The following is a 25122-nucleotide window of genomic DNA, read 5'->3' as shown; positions in this document are numbered from 1 at the left end:
CTGGGCAACCCTGTGATATTATTTGCCTCTACAGAAGAAAAAAATCAGTTTAAACAGTTACATCCCTCACTGACCTCTTCCACGCCGCCCACTATAAATACAGTGCTTTGGCTTGAGCCCACAAGCATACAAATGTTTTTCCCAGATATTGGGCCCTGGGTGCTGGATTGCTTCCTTTAGAAACTTTCTCAGACAGAAACACTTCATTTTCCTTTCCCCCTTTTTCTTGTGATTTGACTTTTTCATGTTTTTGTTGTTCTACTGTGAACGATGGTAGTCAATAATGCCCATGGCTGATAGAGTCACGGCTTTACTGCAGGTTCCAAGAGAGAGAAGCCTGACACAGAGAGAAATGTCTGGGTGGGATTTTCTGTTAATCACTGCACTCTTCCCATTTTTCAAAGCATAAGCGTTCATTTAGTTGGTGACACCTCTTTTAAATGATTACAACTTCAGTTATCCTGATTGAAAGAATTTCCATGCAGAGTACATAGGACAGAAAATTGCATCAGGCTGTTTTTCTATGATGTATTGCTAATGCAGTTCTTTTCAAAGCTATAGGAATATGGGGAACTTTGAAGTTGGTATAGATACATCCAGTCTTCCAGTGTTTATTGAGAAGACATACGTACTGGATGCTAAGGATACAGATTTGAGGAAGTCCCCACCCTCAGAAGTTTACAGTCTTGTGGAAATGATTGAAAAATAAATAATTATACTGTCTGTGGGGAATGTTCTAAGAGGAACTTGGACAATGTGGTTGGAGGGGGAGCCTCTGATTTAACTCTGAGTGTTGTGTAGCAGCAGATGGGAAAGAGGTTTCTATAGGGATGAGTCTTAAGGGATAGGCGAAAGCTCGGGTTCCCTGGTATGACAGTGGCTGTCTTAGTTTGGGTTTTATTGCTGTGAAGTGACACCATGACCAAGACAACACTTACTAGGAAAGCATTTAATTGGGGTGTCTTGCTTACAGTTTCAGAGGTTCAGTCCATTATCATCATGACAGGGAGCATGGCAGCATGAAGGTAGATGTGGTGCTGGAGCTGAGAGTGATACATATTGCAGGCAACAGGAAGTCAACTGACTGTTGACTGAGGGAAGCTTGAGCAAAAGAGACCTCAAAGCCTGCTCCCCACATGACACACTTCCTCCAACAAAGCCACACCTCCTAATAGTGCCACTGCCTTTGGGGGGCATTTTCTTTCAAACCACCACATTCTGCACCCTGGCCCCCAAAGGCTTATAGCTATATCATAATGCAAAAATTCATTCAGTCCAACTTCAGAAGTCCCCACAGTCTATAACAGCCTCAATTTTTTTTCAAAGTCCAAAGTCTCTTCTGAGACACATGACAATCTCTTAACTATAATCCCCTATAAAATCAAAATCAAAAAAACAGATCACATACTTCCAACATATAATGTCACAGGATATACATTATCATTCCAAAATGCAGGGAAGGGAACATAATGAGGAAATACTAGACCAAAGCAAGATCTAAAGCCAGCTAGGCAAACTCCAAACTCTGCATCTTCATGTCTGATGTTGAAATGTTCTTCAGTTTACCAGCGCCTTCCAGCTTTGTTGACTGCAACACACTTTTCTCTCTTGGGCTGGTTCCACTCCCTGTCAGCAGCTCTCCTCAGCAGGTATTCCACAACTCCGGCATCTCTAAGGTCTTGGGGTCTCCAAGGCAATCCAGGCTTCAACTTCACAGCCTCACACATTGGCCTTTCTACTAGGCCTCCATTCAAGGACACCCCTGATGCATGCCTGACCTCAGCAGCTTTATTCCATAACTTTCTTCTATCTTTAACTCTAAAGCCAGAACCACGTGGCCAAAGCTGCCAAGTTCCGCTACTAACTGGGGCTTGAACATGCCCCTGTTGGTCAGTTACATCCTTACCAGCTTTCTCTTTCACTGCCTAAGCTTGGCTGTCCTGAAACTTGATCCGTAGACCAGGCTGGCCTCAGACTCAGAGATCTGATAGCCTCTGCCTTCCCAGTGTTGGGATTAAAGGTGCACCACTACACTCAGCTCTAAATTTTTCTTTAGTTTCTTTCTACAAATTGGAAACTTAACTGGGTGGAATCTTGCTCTGAGGTCACCACTCCCTTTATTCCATTTCTTAATCTGTTTATCTCTTTGAACACAGGATTTAGCTCCATTCCACTTCCTGGTGCTCTTTTTCTCCTCAAGATGTACTTTTTGTAATTTATCATGCTCAGCTTGCTACTTTTCATTATAAATCTTCACTAGAATTACCACTAAAAACCACATGACAGAGTCTATACTAGGCTGTTTTGAGATTTCCACTGTCAATGGAATTAATCCAAAATTCTTCACTGTAGCCTTAGGCAGACTCTTTGGACAAGTACAAATGGCAGCCACTTTCTTCCTCAGAATATCACAACAAAGATATCTAGGCAGCATATTAAAATTCTTCTCCTCAGAAACCTCTTGAGTGAGCCCCTTGAGTGGCATTTCAAATAACTGTCATCACCTCTCTCTTCCATGCTCCTACGAGTATGGCCCATTAAGCAGTGCTTAAAGCATTCCACTGCCTTCCTAAACCAAAGAACCAAAGTCCAAATTTCTCCAAACAAACACATCGTCAGGCCCATTACAGCAATACCTCAGTCCCTGGTACCAACTTCTGTAAATGCTGGAATCCCAAAGAAGTAGGCTCCAATGCCAGTGAAGGAATGGTTGTACTCACAAGCTGAGGGCCAGCAGTCGAAGAAGGAACCCTGCCTTCTTCCGTTGTCCTTATATAGGCTTCCAGCAGAAAGCGTGGCTCAGATTAAATGTGTGCCTTCCAGCCTCAAGGTCTGGATTAAATGTGTGTGTCATCAAGGTCCAGATCAAAGGTGTGTTGTCTTCTTGCCTCAAGATCAGGATTACAAGTGTGCCCTTCACTTCTGGATTATAGTTCATTCCAGATATAGTCAAGTTGGCAACCAAGAATAGCCATCACAGTGGCTTATTTGAAGAGTTGCATGAAAGTCAAATTGGACTTTAAGGTACAAGTAGGAACTGGCAAAGAAGAAAAGCTAGTCGTGAAGGGTTCTGGTGAGCTTAAACGATGGACCTTGTAGAGTGGGAAATGGTCTAAGATTTGAAACAGACAAGTAACAATCACATTTGCATTTTAGAAAGTAAACCTTACTGGGATGTGGAAAATGTGTTTATGAAGGCTGATGAAATGCCCAGGCAAGAGGTAACAAGGGCCTGGAGTAGGTAGCAAGGACGAAGTATGCTTCAGTGGACCGGGGCCTGAAGGGGTCTGGCTCTGTCCCACAGGGTCAGGGTGTGAGGCAGAGGGCAGAATCTGGGCTGACCATGTTTTGCCCTTTCTTTTTCCTCAGTGACACTCATTCTTCTTGTCAAGCTTGCTACCCACTCCTGCCAGCGATTCTCCCAACATGAAAAGGTAAGTAAGAGGATTTACAAAGTGGTACTCCCGGGGCTGGAGATTCGGGTTATTAGTAGAGTGCTTGGCCCAGCTTGCCCTGAGTTTGACCCCAGCACTGTGTAAATCTGGGCATGGTGGCACAAGCCTGTAATCTTAGAACTCAGGAACTAGAGGCAGGAGGATCAGAAGGTCAAGGTCTTCCTGGCTATAGTGAGTTGGAAACTAGTCTGGGCTACATGAGACCCTATTTTTTTTTTAAAGTGGTGTCCCTAAACATAGATTCTTTGCTTGAACATGCTCATCATAGCCTTACCTTATTAATCTTAGATGTGGACCATTTTAAATATCAGGAAGACACTGATGTTTGCAGTAGAATTCCAGAACAAATAACCAGGGTTTATATAACTCTCAGAGGTTTACAAACCTTTTATCAACTTGCTTAGGTTCATAGCAAGGCTACACCAAGTAAAACACAGTGAGATGATGTGACAGAGAGCTCAAATCAGTCACTCGATGTCCCAGGAACCAAGAATCTCCTCTCTTTCTTACTCCATAGCTTCACAGCCCACTGGCTGAGCCTTGAGCTTCAGCTCAGAATTTCAAGCATTTCTGTTAGTTCTATTCTAATGTTTCCTATATTTGCTCAGTTTGGTGATAGTTCTCATGAGACTAGGAAGTGGATATCAGTGCCTCCTTTACCTTCTACACATACCAACCTGGAAACCAGCAGCTGTTCGTCTATCTAGTAATGATTTCTTTCAAAGCTGAAGAAAGGCCTAAGCATTTGGGATATTATTTAGAATCAGCCCTTATTTATACTAAAGGGAAGGGGCATGTACAAAGTGTCAGCTGAAATGATGGAAGTTGATGGGACTACGAAAAGGTAGGCTGGGAGGCCTTCCCCATCTGTCAATCAGGGATCAAGCATGCTATTTAATATTTCATCTGAACTAAATATATGCACACTTTTTGTAAATATTCCATAATTACACAGTATAACAATGATCTACATAGCATCAGCCTCAGACATAGTGCTACACACCCATCGTCTCACCCACTCAGGAGGCCGAGACAGGAAGATCATGAGGTCAAGGCCAACCTGAGTTATATAGTAGGACTCTGTATTTAAAATTTTTACATGGCAGTAAGTGTTATGAATGAAGTGGAGATCAATAGATGAATTAAATACACAGGTGGATACGAACTCAGAGACTCAAGCACCCATGGGCTTTGGGCATCTGTGAAGATATTGGTGCCAATCTCCCACAGGTACTAAAGGGTAGCTCTACAAACTAATGGTTAGTAAATATGGATCCCTGTTCACCAGTTAACTTCAGTTTTGATAATTTATTTGGAGTCTCTGTATGTCACTCTTTCCATCTCAACAGGGAGTGTGGTGAACCAATGGAATTACCTTGAGAGATGGTAAGAGAGTACACATACCCTGGGTCCAGGGCATGATATGCGGCAGCAAATCTTTTAATATGTGCCAGTAACTATTGCTGTTAATAATGCGGCAATTGGTCTGGGGATGTATCTCAACTGGTTGAGCACTGACCTGGCATGCCTGAAGATCTGGACTCTGTCCCCAGTATTGCATAAACTAGATGTGGTGGCCATGCCTATAATATCAGCGCTGATAAAGTGGAGGCAGGAGGATCAGAAGTTCTAGTCCATCCTTGGATACACAGCAATTTGAGAACAGTCTGGGCTATCTGGGGTCCTGTCTCAAACATAGAACCAAACAAACAAATAAAACCAACAGTTACTGAGGCAAGTCTCATGCCAAAATTTCAGAGCCAATCTTGGGCTACATACCTGAATCAAGTTCTTCGTTTGCAGAATTTTTGTCTTGTGATGTCTTATCTCCATAGCTCTTGTTCACAGTCCTTGAATGTGGAACTCAAGCTGCTTTCTTCAAATTTCCACGAAGAATTATGCAACTGCATTTCTATGTGTAGCAAAATTGTTATTAAAATTCCAATGAATGGCAAGAAGGTAACACCCCATATTTCTGGGGCAGAAAATTTAAATACATCAACCCCTCCTTATCTGTAGTTTTACTTTCTATGGTTTCAGTTATCCGTGGTTAATCATGCTTCAAAAATAGTAAGTGGAAAGTTCCACAAATAAATAATGTGTAAGTGTTAAATGGCACACTCTGTGTGCCCAGAGTTTATGTCATCCTGCTCTCTCCACCTGAGACTGAGTCAGCTCATTGCTCAACAGATCTACACTTAATACATTGTCCTCACAGCCATGGTAGCTCAGTGCTTTAATTCAGGCTTTGGTCCTTTCTGTGATTCCATACATCTTCTGGGGTCTTGGAACCTGTCCATCTTAGATGATAGAAGACTACTATATTTGCTGAGCTGCTCCTGAAGATCCTTGGCTACTTCATCAGTTCTAGCTTCTGGCTGGTGCTCAGCTCTTACTCTGCCCCAAAACATAACAGTGACAGCAGTCCTTCCTACTGTTGACAGTACAGAACACAATCCCTCTGCCCAATCATTATCTCTCAATGCAGTATCAAGGCCCTCTTTTAAAACAATTGAGGCAATGTTTTACTATGCACCTGGGCTAGCCTTGAACTTGCTATGGAGCTTGAGATCTTCCCTCTTCAGCCTCCTGAGTGCTGTTCTAAGTGTATGCCACCATGCACAGCTCCTCAAAGACTAAGGCTTCTCCTCCAGGTCTCACTCTATCCTTTCCACAAAGAAGCAGTGTGGAGATTTACTTCTCTGCTGAAATGAAATTATAACACTTCTTCCTTACAAGGGAAAAATATCTGTGGTCAATTTTAGTTTCATATATACTTGTTTTTCTCCCTCTGAGTAATATGTTATTGTACATTTGTAATGATGGATATTGGCTCATTAATAAGATGTAAAAAGGTGACATTGAATGACTTAGAAGAGAAGTTTTTTTGGGTTTTTTTTTTTTTTTTTGATGTATCTTCGTTTGGTCAAGACCTTCAATTCCATCTCCAGTTAGCTTCATGAACTGCCTGTAACATTGCATGGCTCATCAGGTGATGACTTAAAAAGGAATTTGGTTTGCATGAGATACAAGAAAACTTCTTGCAAAGCCATGCCATAGTTTTGACTCAGATAAACCGCCTCTTAAATAGCTAATTTTTCTTCAGCCTTTGGAATAACATGGTGTCTCACAATTACAGGGTATCTATAAATTACCTTGATGTTTTCAAGGTACCGCTATTTGAAAGAAAGAATGTCTTGTTATTTTGGGACAAGAAACTAATGTCTTTGTCTTTGCGCCAATGAAGATGAGGCACTCTCTAATTCACGCAGAGGGCTGGCTCTTTAAAAGGCAAACCCCTAAATACTCATTACATGAAAGCTCTGTGGACATTTGAAGTCGGCCTCCCACTTTATGGGAAGTCCCTTTGGGAATTTTGCCCATAACTCAGCAAGTTCAGTGTTTGAGACTGGAAGGTTTGAATACACGCTGTTTAAGTAAGAAAGGATGGGACCCACACTGTTTTCTAATGTGTGATGTCAACTCGCTAACTAAATTGCCTTTCAAAGACAGTCAAAGGCTGGTGTGAACCCAGCCACATGGCTGAGGCTACCGAGGCTCCTTAATTGCTGCTTTGATGGAGTGTAATAGACGCTTTCACTGGGAAGTCTTGCTTTCTTATCACACATCTGTCATCTTTTTGATTGGGAAATATGCACAGTGTCTCTAGTTTCAATTTCATCCCCTTTTCAATTTAAATTTGAGGTTTAGACATGTGTGACTTCACAAATCCCCTTCTATTTAGAAGTAGAATTCATTTTTGGAAATGGTTAGATAAAAGACTAAAATCTTAACGCGATTCTCAAAACTCAATTGTTACATTATTTGAAAATATCAAAATAAATTCACATTGGATTCAAAATTCTCTGACTCCTAAATAGCATTTGCCTTTCCCCATAACAGCTGGAATAAGATAAAACATCAGCTCTAATTCATGCAACGATTGTGATGATGTTGCATTTCTTATTTGCATCAGCTCAGAAGAGTTTTGTTCTTCCTGAGACAAAACCCACATTCTCCTTAAGAAACTGCCCCTTCCTTAGTCTCTGCCCAGGGGTCTGGGGCTGGTGAACACATCCTGATGCTAGACTGGACATCGGAGGAGACCAGCCCCAGAATCAAAGATCTATACTTCTCAGGAATGGAAGGAAGAGAAAAAAGGCTTATTATTTGGAGCTTATATTTAGCTGGCCCAGAACCCAGTTCACCTTGGAGTTTTTGATAATTAAGCTTTATCCAGAATGAGTTGTTCATAATACACAAGTCCTGACCATAACAAATAGTTTCAAGGTATATTTGTTTGGTGATTTCCCTTTACCTTATTTCTATTTTGCTACTAAATTCTTGAAACTGGATGTAAGTCACTTAGAGTGTCATTTCAAAGGTGGCACCCTAAAGCGCATTCAGGGTCTCCAGCTTTCTGGGCTGAGAGGTAGATCTTACACATTACCAGCAGGGCCCTTCCTTTTAAGCCAACATTTCTGCTACTGAGAACTATTTTTGAAGAATCATGGTTTCATTTTACTTACTATGTCTGTTCCTTGGCTTCCCACACAAACAATTCCGTGTATCTGTTTTACCATCTCATAAGACAGAAGGGAAAGTGAGCTGCAGGAGTCAGGCTTCCTAGTGGAAAAGACAGGTTCAGAAAGAGTCCCCATCTCCTGTGGCTCTGCATACTGTACCACTTTCCTTTTTTCATGCTTTTTTTGTGAGAAAATACTCCTACATAAGAATTTCTTTGACTACTAAGAGATAATAATTGGCCTGCTTTGAGCTGTAAGTGAAAAAAAAACTAAACTAATCTAAACAATAAGAAAAAATATTTCAAAAATCCTAAGTAGGAGGACTTCACAGATAATTAATCCAAGAACTAATTGATGGATTTTCTTTTTCTGTACTATCTTTTAAGAAAACATCTTTGATTCATGTTGGAGCAAGTCCAGGCATCATCTCACAGATAATAGTGTCCAGAGATACAGAAGTGTTTCTCTTTGTGTCTCTTTTCATCAATGATGAAATCTAGTCCTGCTAGTCATGTGTTTAAAAGGAAACTAGAATGTGGTACTCTACTGACTTCAGCTGTCCTCACTGACTTGTAAAGCAGCCAGCCTCTCCTAAAAGGATGGCATAAGGAAGGAATGTCGAGGAGGCCAATGAGGAGGGTGGGCAAGAATCTCGACTAGAATTAGGTTCATTGTTGTCTTGTGAAACTGCACAGAGCCCAGCCCCTTGCTCTGCTGTCATGAAAATCATTGATTGTGAATACTACGTAACTAGCATGTCAATCAACTCCACCAGAGCATTGAGGGCGTGTCATCTTAATCTTCCCCTTTCTGTCTGTCTTTGGGGAAATGTGAGATTAGATTTGGCTTTGTGGACCTGAAGCAAAAGAAACCAAGAGAAAGCGGGACAGAAGCTGTCCACTCAGTGTGAGCAGTGGAAGAGAGCAGGAGATGGAGAACAGAAAGCAGGAATGGGAAAAGGAAAGCAAGAAGGAGGTGTCTGGTGGGAGGAGATGAAACAAGCCGACATTTGTCTTTAGCAGTCTTAGCACCAAGGGAGACTGCCCTCTATAAGAACTGGCTCCCCAAAGACAGTTGACCTCACAACTACTGAACAAGACTTTTGTCTTAGTCAGGGTTTCTATTGCTATGAAGAGACACCACAACCACAGCAACTCTTATAAAGAAAAGCATTGAATTGGAGATGACTTACAGTTTCAGAGCTTTAGTCCATTATCATCATGGCAGGACATGGCAGCATGTAGGCAGACATGGTGCTAGAGAAGGAGCTAAGAGTTCTACATCTTGATCCAAAGGCAGCAGAAGCAACTGTCACTAGGCGTGACTTGAACATATATAAGACCTTGAAGTCCACCTCCTTGAAGCCCACAGTGATACACTTCCTCCAACAAGGCCACATCTACTAATAGTGCCACTCCCTGTGGCCAAGCAGTCAAACACATGAGTCTATGGAGGCCATTCCTATTCAAACTACCACACCTTTCATTTGTTTACTGCTATATTTGTTTCGTAGTTAGGAAAATAGGGAATAACAAATACAACCTACTCTTGGGTACCCTCTGACTGACCAGGATTAACCATATCCAGAGGATTCAACCCATAAGAACTGAGTGGATCCTGGTCATCAGATGGCAAGAGGGGGAGTCATTTACCTTTACAAGGTAGCAGAACTTATGGAGACAGTGTAGTGAAAATAATATGACAACCTATTTTCCTAAGACAGAGCATGCGTAAGAAAGATTTGTTTCCTAAATTTAGGAATTGGACATTTGAAGTGCTGGGATCTGGGGATTAGTTAACACTAATATAGTAGATACAATTTATAAACATATTTAACTATTAATATAAATATTGATCCATTTGAAAGATGGCTACACTCAAAATCATTAGCTACAGACATGGAAGACATTTCTTCAAGCAGTGAAGAAGATAAAAAGGCATAGAGAATTTTAATCAGGTCACCAAAACAAAATCTCAATAAAGAAACAAATTAGAAGACTTGAACTTCTAACTTGGACTTGTGCTTCCACTTAGCCTGGCCTCTCCCCCTAAGAATAAGTAACATAAGGACAGACACAAAAAAGCTGTCATATTATTCACCAATGAGGCTAAAGTGTGTTCTCTCAATGAACGGAAGAGAAACTTCACTAATAAATGACGTCATCATGTCCACACCACAGAATCCAAGATTTCTTTTTGCCAAGGTCTGTACATTTTATGAGCAGAAAGAATATAAAAGTTTATGTTGCTATGAACCAACTATAGTCACTAAAACCTTTACTGAAGGTGAGAAGTGCTTGTCTATTAGAAAACAACTAAAGAGAGCTTGTGGTGTACTTCCCTGACTGCAAGTGAATTTGTTCTGGGAACAGAGCAGGGATGCCTGTCAGCAACAGATCTCAAAGCCTTACAGAGGACAAGCTCAGTGTCACATGGAACACAAGCCACATTCCTCTGAGATTCTGAACCCAGAGAAGACAGGTGGCAGATGGGCTTTCAGATTCCAAATGACAAACCTGGGCAATTGGCCCCTACCAGAAGGCTTTCATAGCCAGCCATGTGTGCAGTTCAGTCCTTTCACTGTTGCTGAATAGGGTGCTTAATGCAACAGTTCCATCAAAGGGCTGTCATGTAAGGAATCATGTGCTAAACACCCCCGAGTTCTGGAGATGAAATAACAGCTCCACTCAAGAGTCTGTGGTCATGGTAAATGATAAAGGATCAAGATGCTTCGAAGCTGAGTATGTATGGAATGTTAAAAACAGGGGCGTGAATTAACACATCTTGTTCTTTTAAGAATTAAAGGTCCTGGTTAAAACACAGAAACCCTATGCTGTATATCCAAACTATTTTGGTGATTGTTCTTTCACTCTTCCAAGATCAAGATGATTTTTTTAAAATCACTCTTTTAAATGACAAAGTGCTATAGAATGGAATTTGCTTATTTCTCCACATAAGCTTGTCTGTGCTCAACTCATGAATTACTGGGATTGATGTTTTTATAATACAAATTTGAATATATTAATTGACTCAATTAAAATGGTAGTTTAATTTACAATGGAAAAAATGTTGAGCTTACATTCTATGAGAAAACTAAGACAACGAAAAACAAAACGATGACTTTTGAAGTTGATCATATGCAAGAAATAATTGTGGCACTGTGACAATGCTAACAATATATAACTGATGATTAATGATCATACCACAAGTTGGCACTACCTTTTACATGTAATCCTATAAGTTAGGCACTATCATGGGGGGGCACTGGAAGGTCAAGTGTGCAGATGCTCATGTGCAGAGGTCACAGGACAACTTCAGGTGTGGGTCCTCTAGTTCCTTCTACCATCTCTTTGAGACAGGGTCTCTCATTGGCTTGGAGCTTCACCAAGGAGCCTGGGCTACAAGACCATTGAGCTTCCACTGACTTCCCTTGTCTCCACACCCACCACTGGAACGCCGGTCTCCCACTACCATGCCTGGCTTGTCACAGAAGTTCTGGGAATCCAAACTCACACTCACAAGGCAAGGTCCTATCATTACCTTCATTTTATGGAGGGGAACCTGAGGACTTGTCCAAAGCCCCACAGCCACACCACATCAGTCAAATGTGGATTTGAAGTGAAGCTGTGTCCTCTGTGTTTGAATCAATGTCTTTGCTGAAAATATTAAAAATATATAAATGAGGCATTTCTTCAAATCATCAAGGAGATAACAGTTTCTTAAAGGGCAAAGGTGAAGGGAAGATGAGCATGCTGGAAGGTGAATGGGTGCCAGAGGGAGGTGGGCAAGGACACTGTCTTTGTCTTGAAGGCATTCGCCAGCCTGAGTAAATTCAGTGCCTGGCTTTGGTGGCTCTTGCAGCACAAGGGACATGGCACCACATGAAGAGTCCTGTGAAGACATCCCCTCCATGAACGAGAAGCATGCCCAGGACAGAATGACCGAAGTGAAACAATACCCAAGAACATTAAAGCCTGGATTTTATTGCTAGCTGAAGACACAGGCTCAGTTTAAGGTGGAAACCCAGAAGAAGCAAACTAAGCTTGGTGGGCTTTCACCAGCATGTCTCAAATGGTTTCCCCAAACAAAGTCTCAAATACACATCCTAGACACAGAGAGAACAGAAATATAAGAAAAACTTAAATAAGCCCCACTCCTGCAGAAACAATAGACAATCAGACCCGAAAAGATCAAAGCAAGCAAGGAGAGAACTATGCTGAGCCGGACCCAGTACCTGATGCTCCTAGTACGAGATATCAGAGGCAGAGGCAGGAGTGGCTCTTGACCCTGGAACAAGGCCAGCCAGGGCAAAATGGGAAGATTTGGTCTTGAACAACAAGCAAACAAACTAACCGAAGGCTGTGCTGACTTGTTGCTGTTAGTAAAAGATAAACTTGGAGACATCTGGAGGAAGCACCGATGAAGCCTGACAAAGCTGATTTAAAAACACAACTTCTAAAAATGAAAACAAAGGTAACTAAAATTGAACCAATGCGTGAAAATGATACCAGATTAAGTTAAAAGGTGAATTAATGATATAGAATATGGGCTGGGAGAAACTAGAGTATTATATGGGAACACACTGGTCAGGAAAACACAAAGGAAACTTGTTAAAATTTGTAAAAAAAGTAAAAGGGGTTAGAAAGCAATCCCAAACTACATGAATACTAAGAATCTGCTTCTAGACAAATCAGAACAAAGCATCAGAATAAAACAAACTTCAGGGGCCAGGCCCGTGGCCCACACTTATAATTCCATCACTTGGGAAGCTGAGGCAGCAGGATTATGAGTTCAAGGCCAGCCTCATCTACATAGTAACAATCTTTCTTTTTTTTTTTTTTTTTTTTTTTTTTTTTTTTTTTTTTTGGTTTTTTCGAGACAGGGTTTCTCTGTGTAGCTTTGTGCCTTTCCTGGGACTCACTTGGTAGCCCAGGCTGGCCTCGAACTCACAGAGATCCGCCTGGCTCTGCCTCCCGAGTGCTGGGATTAAAGGCGTGCGCCACCACCGCCCGGCGTAACAATCTTTCTTAAAGCAGGGCAAGAAAGAAGAGAAATGCTTAAAAGCCCATCCAGGGGAAAAAGCCAAATTACCTTAAAAAAAATAACACCCTTCACTCGACCTCATAGTAGTTAGTGGCTGGTTCTCCGGGTGTGGAGAGATGTGCACACGCCTGTAAACTACGATAAGAAAATTTCATTCTAATGAGTCCAAAACCATTAAAAAATTATGAGCCAAGGGATGACAGAATCTGATATAAGTTTTACAAACTTAAATAACTCTGGCTGCTTTGTGAAGGGGGAATTCAAAAGGAAAACAAAAGACAGTGATTAAAAGGCCATTTCTGTAGTCTACACAAAGGACGATACTTAAAGCATCTTAGTATATGAATGAACAGCAACCCAAAGAATTTGTCTCAGTCAACCTGTTTTTAGTTTTATAGAAAATTTTTATTGAAATTTTTATACATCAATATAATGTGTTTTGATCAAATCCACTCCTATTCTCTCCTCTCCAACTCCCCTATCCTCTGACTACTTTCAGCTTTACATACTTAAAAAAAAAAAAAAAACACATTGAGTCTACTTAATGCTATTGTGTGTGCATGAGTGAGGGCATCTGCTAGAATATGGGCAGCCCCTGAGGAGCCTCATCAGAAGACTGCTGACTCTCCCTCCTACAGCATCCATCAAATGCCAATGGCTCCTTGGCTAGGGGTGAGAATTTGTGGACTCGACCGCCCACACACCCTCTGCGCTTTCATCAGTTCGAAGTCTCTGAATTCATTGCCAACTACTGTAAGAAGAAACTTCTTGTATTTAGGGTACAGTTTATTACTGTGTCCATTTAGCTGAGTAATACATTGTATAAAATTCTTAGATCTTAATATTATTATTCTTATGGTTTAACCATGAAATGTCCTCATTAGCTCATAGTATGAATGCGTAATCTCCTGGTGATGGCACAATTTTGGAAGGTTGTGAAGATGTGAGGAAGGGGCTCAGTGGGAGGAGCTGGACCACTGGGAGCAATCCATTATACTCATCTCGTCTTGGGTTCCTTCCTGTCTCATTCTCTCCTTCCTGGCTGCCAGTGGAAACTGCAATGTCTGTCATGCTCTCCCCCAACACGGACGGAAACCATGAACCAAAGGAAAACTTCCTCCTTTAATTTGTTCCCATCAGGTAGCTGGTCACAGCAATAAAAGTAACAAATACAAGTAGTCTAGATGCAGATACATCATAAAAACAATCTTTGCCCAGAGAGATGGCTCAGCCATTAAGAGTACTGGCTGCTCTTCCAGAGGACTCAGGTTCGATTCCCAGCACCCACATGGCTGCTAACAACCTTCTGTAATTTTAGTTCCAGGGAATCTAATGCCTTCTTCTGGCCTCCACAGGCACCAGGCATGCACGTAATGCATAGATATACAGGCAGGCAAAACACCCATACACACAAACCAATAAAATAAAAATAATTTTTAAATCTCATCAAATCTATAGATAATGTGCACTTAGAAACAAGAGACATGGCTTTAGGTGATTAAAATTAGGACCCCAAAAGACTTCAGCTGTTTGGTATAGGAAACATGGAATAGCTTGAAACGTAGGATAAATGTAACATGGGAAGCGCAGGACTTCGTATAGTATGTATGAAAACAAGGAAGGCTTTCCTGACAATGAGCCAAGATGAGTAAACAGTGATTTCAGTTTTGTGCTCACTAGTTACTCTAACAGTAGTTATTTTGCCACTTAAACCAAACCTTGTTAACGCCATGTCTAGGTGCCTTGACAAGAAAATAAGGACAAGGGTGATGAGGAGAGCATAAAATCCTGTGATGTAAGGGATTTGGGGAGGACTGGGAAGGTTTAATAATGGTATCTCAGTTTTATTTCACCAACATTTGTTAAGCATTTCTTTTATATCAGAGGGCATCATAGTGATAGGCATAGCATGGAAAATTATACATATATGTTTACATGTATGTATATATACACATATACATGGTTTCCATTCTCATTCATGGTAAATTTAACTGTCTTCAAATAATTAAAAATAACGACTTGTGAAAACTATAAAATGTTATAATATACAGTATAATATTATTAAATATTTAACTTATTTAAGTGAACCACTGTCTAAGAATTATAACTTACCTGACACAGGCTACTTTTTGTATTAGTGAATTTTTCCATCGTTTAAGACTCTTAAGCATAAGCTAGACAAGTCACATTAGAATATGAGGTTAAACTATGTGAATTTTCTCATCCTGATATTCTTTGCTTTGAAGTGTATTAGTTATCTATTGCCAGGTAAGAAATGACCTGTAGACCAGTGGCCTGAACCGACACACATCTATGTGTGGGGTAGTAATCCAAGTATGGTTCCTCTGCTTCCTGTGGTTAGAGTTTAATCAGGGCAGAGGTGTCATCTAAAAGCTGGACAAGAAGATATTTACTAGTTGAACTCCAATTATTTGTGGGCATCAGTTTGTGGAGGCTGGCTCCTGGTCTTCAGCAACTCTGGCTCCTGAGCCATGTCTGTCACTCCAATGTGGTAACTGTATTCATCTACAGTGGTAAGAAAAGGAATCTGCTGATAACACAGACGTCACTCACACGAGTCCTAAATTACAAAAATGATGTCCTTTCATTTTCCCATACTCTATTATTAGAAACAAGTTAGAAGTGGGTCCTATCAGTTCTTCCTCCCGTCCTCCTTCCCTCCCTCCCCCTCCCCCCTCTCTTTTTCTTTCTTTCTGCCTTCCTTCCTATCTCTCTTTCATTTTTGAGACAGGGTCTTACCATGTAACTCTGTCTGGCCTTGAACTCACAGAGATCTACCTGCCTCTACATCCCTAATGCAAAGATCAAAGACGTGCCACCATGGCCTGCCATGCCGTGTCTTAATGTTAGTTGACATCATGAAAATAACTACCACAGCATAGATGAGGTATCTCCACCAAGTAAGAGTCACATTCAAGGTAAGGGGATTGCCCAAGTCATAAGAAGAAAGATGTGGGTAGGATCTTGTCAAAAGCTTCTTGACACTCTATAGGTGTTTAAAAAGATGTGCTTAGAATCCTAAGGAAGTTGAAAAAATTAGAGGAATCAGACTGGGTCTAGTAAATAGGAGGGGGATTGTTTTAAACCCAGTCTGGTACTAGGGAACTGAAGTATAATGTTCCTTGAGAAAACATCTTTTTTTTTTAATCAAAAACTTCACTCCAATGGAGAGTTACAACTCTAATAACAAAATCCTACATATGTAGCACAAAAAGAACTACCAAATGTAAGTGATTTAAAAAATCTTAACACAAGCCGGGCGGTGGTGGCGCACGCCTTTAATCCCAGCACTCGGGAGGCAGAGCCAGGCGGATCTCTGTGAGTTCGAGGCCAGCCTGGGCTACCAAGTGAGTTCCAGGAAAGGCGCAAAGCTACACAGAGAAACCCTGTCTCGAAAAACCAAAAAAAAAAAAAAAAAAATCTTAACACTAGCAGAGAAATTAGTCAAGGCAGAACAGTCACTGAGGTGAGGCGCTCTACAGCCACCTATAGAGGTCTGTCATCAGAAAACATGTCGGAAGAAAATGCCACTTGTTGCCACACAGGCCAAAAAAGACAATAAATTCAATGCTATTCCATCCGTGAATAAGAAGTCTTAATTAAACATGGGAAAGTATTTTTCAGGAACTGTTTTCAAGTGTGCAAAGAGTCTGGGATGTGCTAGGCTGGCCAGTTCAGGCTCCAGTTAACAGCCTCCTTATATTTAGGATGTAAAATACCCTCCAATCAAGAGGGATGGTCCATTTCTCAAAGTCCTGAATCTGAGCTGGCTTGATTGATTGCTTTGGCTAATAGCAGGCAACGAGTGCGAACTTCATGCCAATTTTAAATGTAGCCCTCAAGCACCCTATAAGCTTCCTTTTCTGCCTTGGACTCCTGCCTCCACCATAAGCAAGCTCTTGCAAGCTTGCAGACGAGAGATGAGGCTCATGGAGAAGAGCCAAGTAATCCAGACTGACAGCCAGCCAGGCCCTGGGAGCAAAGATACCCGGAAATTACAGAGCTGTGTGCAGATCCCCGAGTCCAGGTCAGGCTAGCCTCAACTGCCAACTCATTTGCTTGTGCCAGCAGCTAAATAAATGGTTGTTTTAAACCATTAAGCTTTGGGGTTGTTTGTTATGCAGCAATAACAAACGAGACAGCTAGCAAATCCACGAGCCTCCTCAGTCAGTTTCTATAAATGGTCATTTCTGATTTGGAATACTTCTGAGCTTCTGTTAAATTAAGTAGAAGTATTATGTATTACTGCTATTAAATTGATAGCTAAAAGACAAATAATGATCACTTCACATTAGAGAGTTCGTTGTTGTTTTATGTAAGTGATAAGTTGCTATTCTTCTCATAATAAAGTTAGTTCTAAGAATGCTTTGATAGACTTAAAAGACAATTATCAGCCGGGCGGTGGTGGCGCATGCCTTTAATCCCAGCACTCGGGAGGCAGAGCCAGGCTGATCTCTGTGAGTTCGAGGCCAGCCTGGGCTACCAAGTGAGTTCCAGGAAAGGCGCAAAGCTACACAGAGAAACCCTGTCTCGAAAAACCAAAAAAAAAAAAAAAAAAAAAAAGACAATTATCAGCCAGGTACATTGGTGTGCACCTGCAGTATCTTCAGCCAGGTACATTGGTGTGCACCTGCAGTATCGTCAGCCAGGTACATTGGTGTGCACCTTCAGTATTGTCAGCCAGGTACATCGGTGTGCACCTGCAGTATCGTCAGCCAGGTACATTGGTGTGCACCTGCAGTATCTTCAGCCAGGTACATCGGTGTGCACCTGCAGTATTGTCAGCCGGGTACATTGGTGTCACCTGCAGTATTGTCAGCTGGGTACATTGGTGTGCACCTGCAGTATCATCAGCCAGGTACATCGGTGTGCACCTGCAGTATCGTCAGCCAGGTACATCGGTGTGCACCTGCAGTATCGTCAGCCGGGTACATCGGTGTGCACCTGCAGTATCGTCAGCCGGGTACATTGGTGTGCACCTGCAGTATCGTCAGCCGGGTACTTTGGTGTGCACCTGCAGTATTGTCACTCGGAAGGCTCAGGCAGGAAGAGTGCTTCAGCCCAGTAGTCCAGGCTGGCCTGGATAACATAATGATACCCTGTCTTAAAAATAGGTTAATTAATCAATTAATTAATTTTGTAAAAGACAATTTTTCTGATTAAGAATTTTAGCTAGTTTGTCTTTTCCCTTTACACCTTGAAACATAGATTTGTGATAATAATTACTTAGGCTTTGTATTCATTTTTATGTGTTTTGCCAACATCTTCATTATATGTTACACTTTTGGATTACAGCAGAGACACTGCATTTCTACAGGTGGATCACACCAGCTACCTGATGCTTTCCACCCAGATGAGGTGGATCACACCAGCTACCTGATACTCTTCACCCAGATGTGGTGGATCACACCAACTACCTGACAGTTTCCACCCAGATGAGGTGGATCACACCAGCTCATCACTGCCTGAGACTTTTCACCTGATACCCCTTGTCCTTTTCTGGTTCTATATGGAATTTTCTGTAAGGAAAATTACAGCTCAAACATTCGTGATTGTGTTTTGAGCATTAATAATTATTCTAGTTATTCTCTTCCCTAAAAACAGACCCCTTGGTTAATTCACACAAAACAACACAAATCTGAGTAAATACATGGTCTGTGGAATAGCTAAAGTCACAATAAGAAGTCGGGGTGATCCTAGACACTCTCCAGGGTGAATTTAGGCTCCTGGGAACACCCAGTGCACAATATCACTGAAGCAGATGAATTCCAAACCTACTTACACTCTCTGGAGCTTAGATTTACCTCCAACTTCACCCCCACATCTTATAATGAATGAACTAGTTATACAGAGTAGAAAATCTTTCTTCTTCTTTTTCCCCTGAAAAATCCATTGATTTTTCAATTTATAGAGAATTAAGTGAGTTTTCTTGGCATACCCACCTTAGAATTATGTCAATTGAGAGTTCTTGCATCTTGGGCATTTTCATTAGAATTTTTCTTAAAGATATTTATCTCCTAGAGGCTTAGATGGAACTTAATATGATCAGGACAGTAGATCCATGAGGAAGAGTGTATAGGAAGAGAAGATACTGAAATACTGTCTTCAATCCCAGCACTTACCTAGGAAGCAGAGGCAAGTGGACTCTGAGTTCAAGGACAGCCTGGTCTACATAATGAGTTACAAGCCAGCCAGGGCTACCTAATGAGGCCCTGTCTCAAAAATAACAACAAAACTACTTTTAAAGGTATAATTCCCTATATTATCAAGAAGATTTGGGGTATCTGGAATAAAGGAGGCATTCACAACATGCTTTCTTGAACAATAAAGACAATTAAGTGGCAGAGAGAAGCTCCAAGCTCACTTTTGTTGCTTAGATTGGAAAATGAATGCCCTCTGATTGATAAGCTGGATTCTGGAAACTGTGCCCAGCTGCTTGGCTCTGACCCAGTCATGGAAGCTCTGACAATGAGCTGGAGGATGGTGAGGAAGATGAGGTCCAAGTATGCCTTGCTTTGCATCACAGTCTCTAGGATGCACAACCTGCCTCTTGCCCAAGATATACAGCTGTTAACCCCAACAGAAAGGAGTCTGTTTCAGGTAATCCCACCTACTCCTGTGTGTGTGTGTGTGTGTGTGTGTGTGTGTATACTCTCATATATAATACATATATATTCCCATATATATAATATATATATTCCCATATATAAATATATAACTTTTTTGTTGTTTGCTTCATTTTGCTACATTTATAGTTTCAAAATAGCCTGAAAATTGGAAATCATTTCAGTACCAATATGATTGTGTAGAAAATGTAACATGATGTGAAAATTATGGTGCTCTGGGACTGGATTTTGTGACATTGATTTTAATCACATCAGACTGGCATCCAGCCTGGTATCAAGTCTGCATCAGGCTCAGCTTCAGGAATTCTCTCTCCAGGCTGTGTACAACCCTGACTCCACCCTCACTGTTTTCCCCTGCTCTGCCTTGGCCTCTGGCTCACTCCCCCCAGTTCTAGTCAGTCCTAATTTTAACCATCTTGAGGCTAGCCTCAGTCATCTCACTGACATGCTTCAGATCCTTTCCTTTCTCTGTGTCCTACGGGACAGCAGACATCTGCAGGCCCCATCTGTCTAGACACAACCTAGTCCAACAACTTCACTCTTCTCTCTGGTCTCACCTCTCCCTGAGCCCTTTGCCCTTCTCAGTCCTTCGGCCTCTGTCTTTCAGCTACTCGACGTCAGCACACACACCCCTCCCCTTCACATCTGGTAAGTCCTATCTCCCCTCACAGGTCAAATCATCTGGAGTCTCTCTACAAAGGGAACTGCTCTGTCCCACTTCCCGCCTATGCAGCCCAGGGAGATATTTCTCCTCCAAACCTACCTGAGATACTTTCAGTTCTGACTCACATGAGGCAGAATGGCTTTTCCACCAGGAGAGTTCTCATGGAGGCAACTCGGGATGCTCTGAGCATGCTTCCTCCATCCCAGTGGGCAATGCAATTACTCATCTCCAGGAATGGGCGGGGTGGGGTGGACGGAGGAAGGGAAGGAGCAATGATGAGAGTGAGAGTACCCAGCAGACCCGGTCTACCTCATGACACCTTCCTCCCATTATCTCCTAATTCTCATTCTTGCTCTACAGTAATTTTGAACAAATGTTTCTGCACTGGCTGTCCCTGTATAGTGCTTTGTGTCCATTACTTGAGAATGTTTGTCATCTGCTGTCCCGTGCCATCCCAATCCTCTGAGGAAGTGTCCAGGGCTTCCCAGTTGCTGGATCCTCTCTTCCCAGGAGAAGAAGAGGCAAGCCTCTTGCTTACTGGTCCATCTAAAGTCTTCACCTCAAACCCCACTTCCTTGTAACGTGCTCTTAGGTTGCTGTGAGCCCCGTGGGGCAGGAAGCTCTCCATTTCAGACACTCCTTCCTTTGCTGCCAGCCCAAATCTCATTCAAGACCCAAACTTCATATCCTCCTCCTGCTCTAAGGTAACTGTCACAGGCTATGGGGGAGGGAGACCACCTAAACAAAACAATCCTTCCAGGAGTGAGAGTCAGTCACCATATCCACCGGAGAAGAATTTCACTCATGCCTTACACTAGCTGCTGCCTCTCTGAGCTGATGACATGGAGGCATCTCATATACATTGATTACAATCTCAGCTAGTACTGCAGTATTGCTCATTTTGTGAAAAGCTTTCAAAGCTCACAAACACAATGCCCGGCAAAAGCAGTTGACACAAAAGAGGACATGTATTACATGATTCCATTTATATAAAGTCCAAACACACTCTATTGTATTAAAAATAAGAGGAGTAGGACTGGAAAGGCATAGATGGGAATTCTGGGGTAATATTCTGTTCCTTGATCCATGCTACTCACTGCATAAGCTTTTCTTAAGAGAGCTTACAGAATCATACATATATGATCCAAGCACTGTTTAGGATGTATGTCCTACTTTGACTGAAAAGCTGAGAATAAGAAACATTGGTATGAGGTACTGTAATGGCTGCCCAGTTACTAATATAAGTGACACAGTTCTTTTTAGATTCAAGGACCTTTAGCTTGAGTAGAGTTTAGTCATTATGAGCTGAGTTAATTACCCACTACTGTGCAGTGCCTAAAATCCGGGGTGCACCAGGACACTAGGTGGGGCATCAAACCAAAGGTGGGGCTGGGAGTGGTGACGCATTCCCAGAGTCCAGCACTCAGGTGACTGGAACAGGAGGACTGCGGTTTTGAGACTAGTCTGGGTTACATAAAGAGACCCCGTCTCCAAACCAAACAAGCAGCAAAACGGAAGGTGGAGCATCTGGCTTTGGTTGGGGAAGGAAATCCCGTGAAGCAGCTGACTGTCTTTAGTTATGGTTTCTGCTGCTGTGAAGAGACACCATGACCACAGCAACTCTTACAAAGAAAAACATTTAATTGGGGTTAGCTTACAGTTTCAGAGGTCTAGTCCATTACCATCATGGTGGCATGTAGGCAGACATGTTGCTGAGTATTCTACATCTTGATCCACAAGCAGCAGAAAGAGAGACTGTACTAGGCGTAGCTTGAGCGTATATGAGACCTCAAAGCCCGCCCCCACAGTGACACACTTCCTCCAACAAGGCCACACCTACTCCAACAAAGCCACACCTCCTAATAGCGCCATTCCCAAGAGGGCTGTTTTCTTTCCAAACCTCCACACAGATCTAAGAGGAGTTCCCTATGACAGAGTGTTGAAGGAATTCCTGGATCTCTTTCTAAGCCCTTCCATGTTGTTTCTTATTTAGATTATACCAAGGAGGTGGATTTTATCCTAAGGCAAAGAACAGTCACAGACTGTCCCATAGCCAAGACACTTCTCTGTGTCAAGACACTGGAAATAGCATACTTGAAGAGATTGACAGACAGCAGGGCCTGGTTGAGAGAAATCAGAGAGGAACTAACCATCACCCAAGGTAGACATCTAGCTCCTTCTCTGCTTCACTGGGGAAGAACAGAAGTCCCGCCTCTCTGGGGCCTGACTTTCCTCACTTAGGTAGTGAAATGTCTGCCTTGGTCTGCCAAGGTCCTGTCTAGCTCCTTCCAAGAGCCTTTGTTATAATTAGGGTGCAAATCCTTCATGTAGAGATTAAATGGAAAAAATGGGGAAAATGAAATCATAAGTTATATGCTGCCTTCACTGACTTTTTTTTTTTTTTTTTTTTTTTTTTTTTTTTTGGTTTTTCGAGACAGGGTTTCTCTGTGTAGCTTTGCGCCTTTCCTGGAACTCACTTGGTAGCCCAGGCTGGCCTCGAACTCACAGAGATCCGCCTGGCTCTGCCTCCCGAGTGCTGGGATTAAAGGCGTGCGCCACCACCGCCCGGCTGACTTTTACAAGTCAAAGGGCAGCCTTTCTGAGTTTTGTTTCTAAATTTTATAGGAAACTAAGTATTACTTAAGTAGTAATTAGGGAGACAGAGGTTTTTCTAAAGCCAAACCTTTGTATGTTTTTTTAAGCACTAATATTATTAATTTCCATAAAATATCAGTAAAAATCATTGCAACCTGACAGAATAACTTCTATAAACACTTAAGTATGATGTATTACTGTGGTTTGGGTCATTAAAATAACTACTAGTTTCTCATTCTTTCCTAATTCTTATGATCCTCACAAACTCTATTGATGCTGTATTCCGTCATGCTCTATTCCAGTGAAGAGTGAAAACACCCCATGGCCCATGAGCATCTGAGTGCATCAGGTTGGGTTGGGGTGTGAGCATCTGAGTGCATCAGGTTGGATTGGGGTGTGAGCATCTGAGTGCATCAGGTTGGGTTGGGGTATTTTTTGTTGTTTTGCTATTGGTGACATCGAATGAATACTTAATGACAGGAAGCAGAAGAGGTTCCTGTGACCTGACTTTCTTCGGCCTGGTAAAGGAAGAGGTCTTGTGATTCAATGGCTCCCTCTATGTCAATCTCCTCTGTGTTTGAATGGTATACACTAAATCTTGGGCATGGTGTCCATGAGGAGGAAGGGGATGCGTGGGGAAATCAATGAGAAAGGAACCTTCTTGAGATACCCTGGTACTGTTAGACAATGTTTTTTTTTTTTTTTTTTTTTTTTTGGTTTTTCGAGACAGGGTTTCTCTGTGTAGCTTTGCGCCTTTCCTGGAACTCGCTTTGGAGACCAGGCTGGCCTCGAACTCACAGAGATCCGCCGGCCTCTGCCTCCCGAGTGCTGGGATTAAAGGCGTGCGCCACCACCGCCCGGCTTAGACAATGTTTTATATGGCTGGAAAGTTGGCTCAGAGGTTAAGAGCACTTGCTACTCTTCCAAAGGACCTGGGTTCAATTTCCAGCACCCACAAGGTAACTTACAACCATCTGTAACTCCAATCCCAAGAGATCCAGTGCCCTCTTCTAGACTCCATAGAAACTGTGCAAGTTGGCATACATAATGCAGGCAAAATACCTGTACACATTTTTTAAAGTTAAAAAAATTAAAAACAAGTATATTATTGGAAAAAGTAATGCAATTATTAAAAATATTTCTTTTATTTTTTGAGACTATAATATAATTATACTATTTCCTCCCTCTCTTTCTTCCCTTCAAGCCCTCCAATATACCCCTTCAAGCTCTCTTGCAAATTCATGTTCTTTTTCTTTAATTGTTGTTTTATACACACACACACACACACACACACACACACACACACACACACACACACACACCACCCCTAAATATATAAATACGCCCTGCTCAGTCAGTATAATATTACTTGTATGTATGTTTTCAGGTCAGAGCATTGGGTATTGGATAACCAATTGGTGTGCTCTTCCATGGAAAAGACTATTTCTCTTGCTCTCTGAATTCCTTAGTTGCCTATAGTTTTTTGTATAGAGTTAAGGCATCATGGCCTTTCCTTTGTCCACTTTAGCATATCTATTGTTTTCCTTGTTCAACTCATATTTAGAGAGTCATGTTGCTGAGACTTTATGAGTGTAGCTTCTATTGCTAATAACACTGTGAACCTCAGACACAGGATGCAGAGGCACCTAATCTGGAAACTGACCTGAAGGCCTTCTCCCTAAGGATTAGTTTTTATGGTATCAGAAGGTGCCATGCAAGCTTCCAAATTAGGGAAGCAACCAACAGTTCTACCAAGAGATGATGTCAATGAACTACAGCAACCACCAGCATGGCACAATAATCCTGAGGATGTAGTAGTGGAACTCATACATTACTGGTAGCTTTCTAATTGGACTTAAGGTTTGTTCAACAAGAGGGAAACCACACCCTGGTACTGGAACCATGGCCAACCACGTTTCCCAGGACTCATTATGAAGACCACATGGGCACCAAGATGACAAGATGAGCAGTCTCAGAGGTTGGAGTACAGTGGCTCTAACTCTGTGGGTTTATTTCTGAGTGTTCTATTCTTCCAATCCAATGGTCTACATGTCTGTTCATGTACATGAACATGCCATGCTGTTCAAGGCAGTAATTCTGTAATATAATTTGAGATTGGGGCTTGTGGTATCTCTGCCATTGTTCTTTCTACTAAGGATTACTTTAGCTATCCCAGACCTTTTGTGTTTCCA

The 25122-nt window shown here is 41.9% G+C and overlaps 1 protein-coding gene across 1 annotated transcript in view; it reads left to right on the top strand.

The window, feature by feature from the left end:
• The first annotated feature begins 3382 nt into the window (after window positions 1–3382).
• The window catches only part of Trpc3 (transient receptor potential cation channel subfamily C member 3), a 113133-nt gene continuing 91393 nt past the window's right edge, over window positions 3383–25122 (top strand). Inside the window, exon 1 of the mRNA XM_052730593.1 lies at window positions 3383–3434. Within this exon, the coding sequence (XP_052586553.1) occupies window positions 3427–3434 (8 nt within the window). The 5' untranslated portion in view covers window positions 3383–3426. The remainder of the gene's footprint in view (window positions 3435–25122) is intronic.

This window comes from Peromyscus californicus, unplaced genomic scaffold (genome assembly GCF_007827085.1).
Source record: "Peromyscus californicus insignis strain IS unplaced genomic scaffold, ASM782708v3 Scaffold_9__1_contigs__length_137607984, whole genome shotgun sequence".
Classification (NCBI taxonomy): Eukaryota; Metazoa; Chordata; class Mammalia; order Rodentia; family Cricetidae; genus Peromyscus; species Peromyscus californicus.
The sequence above is the reverse complement of the archived record's forward strand: the minus strand, read 5'-3'. Positions and strand labels throughout refer to the sequence as shown.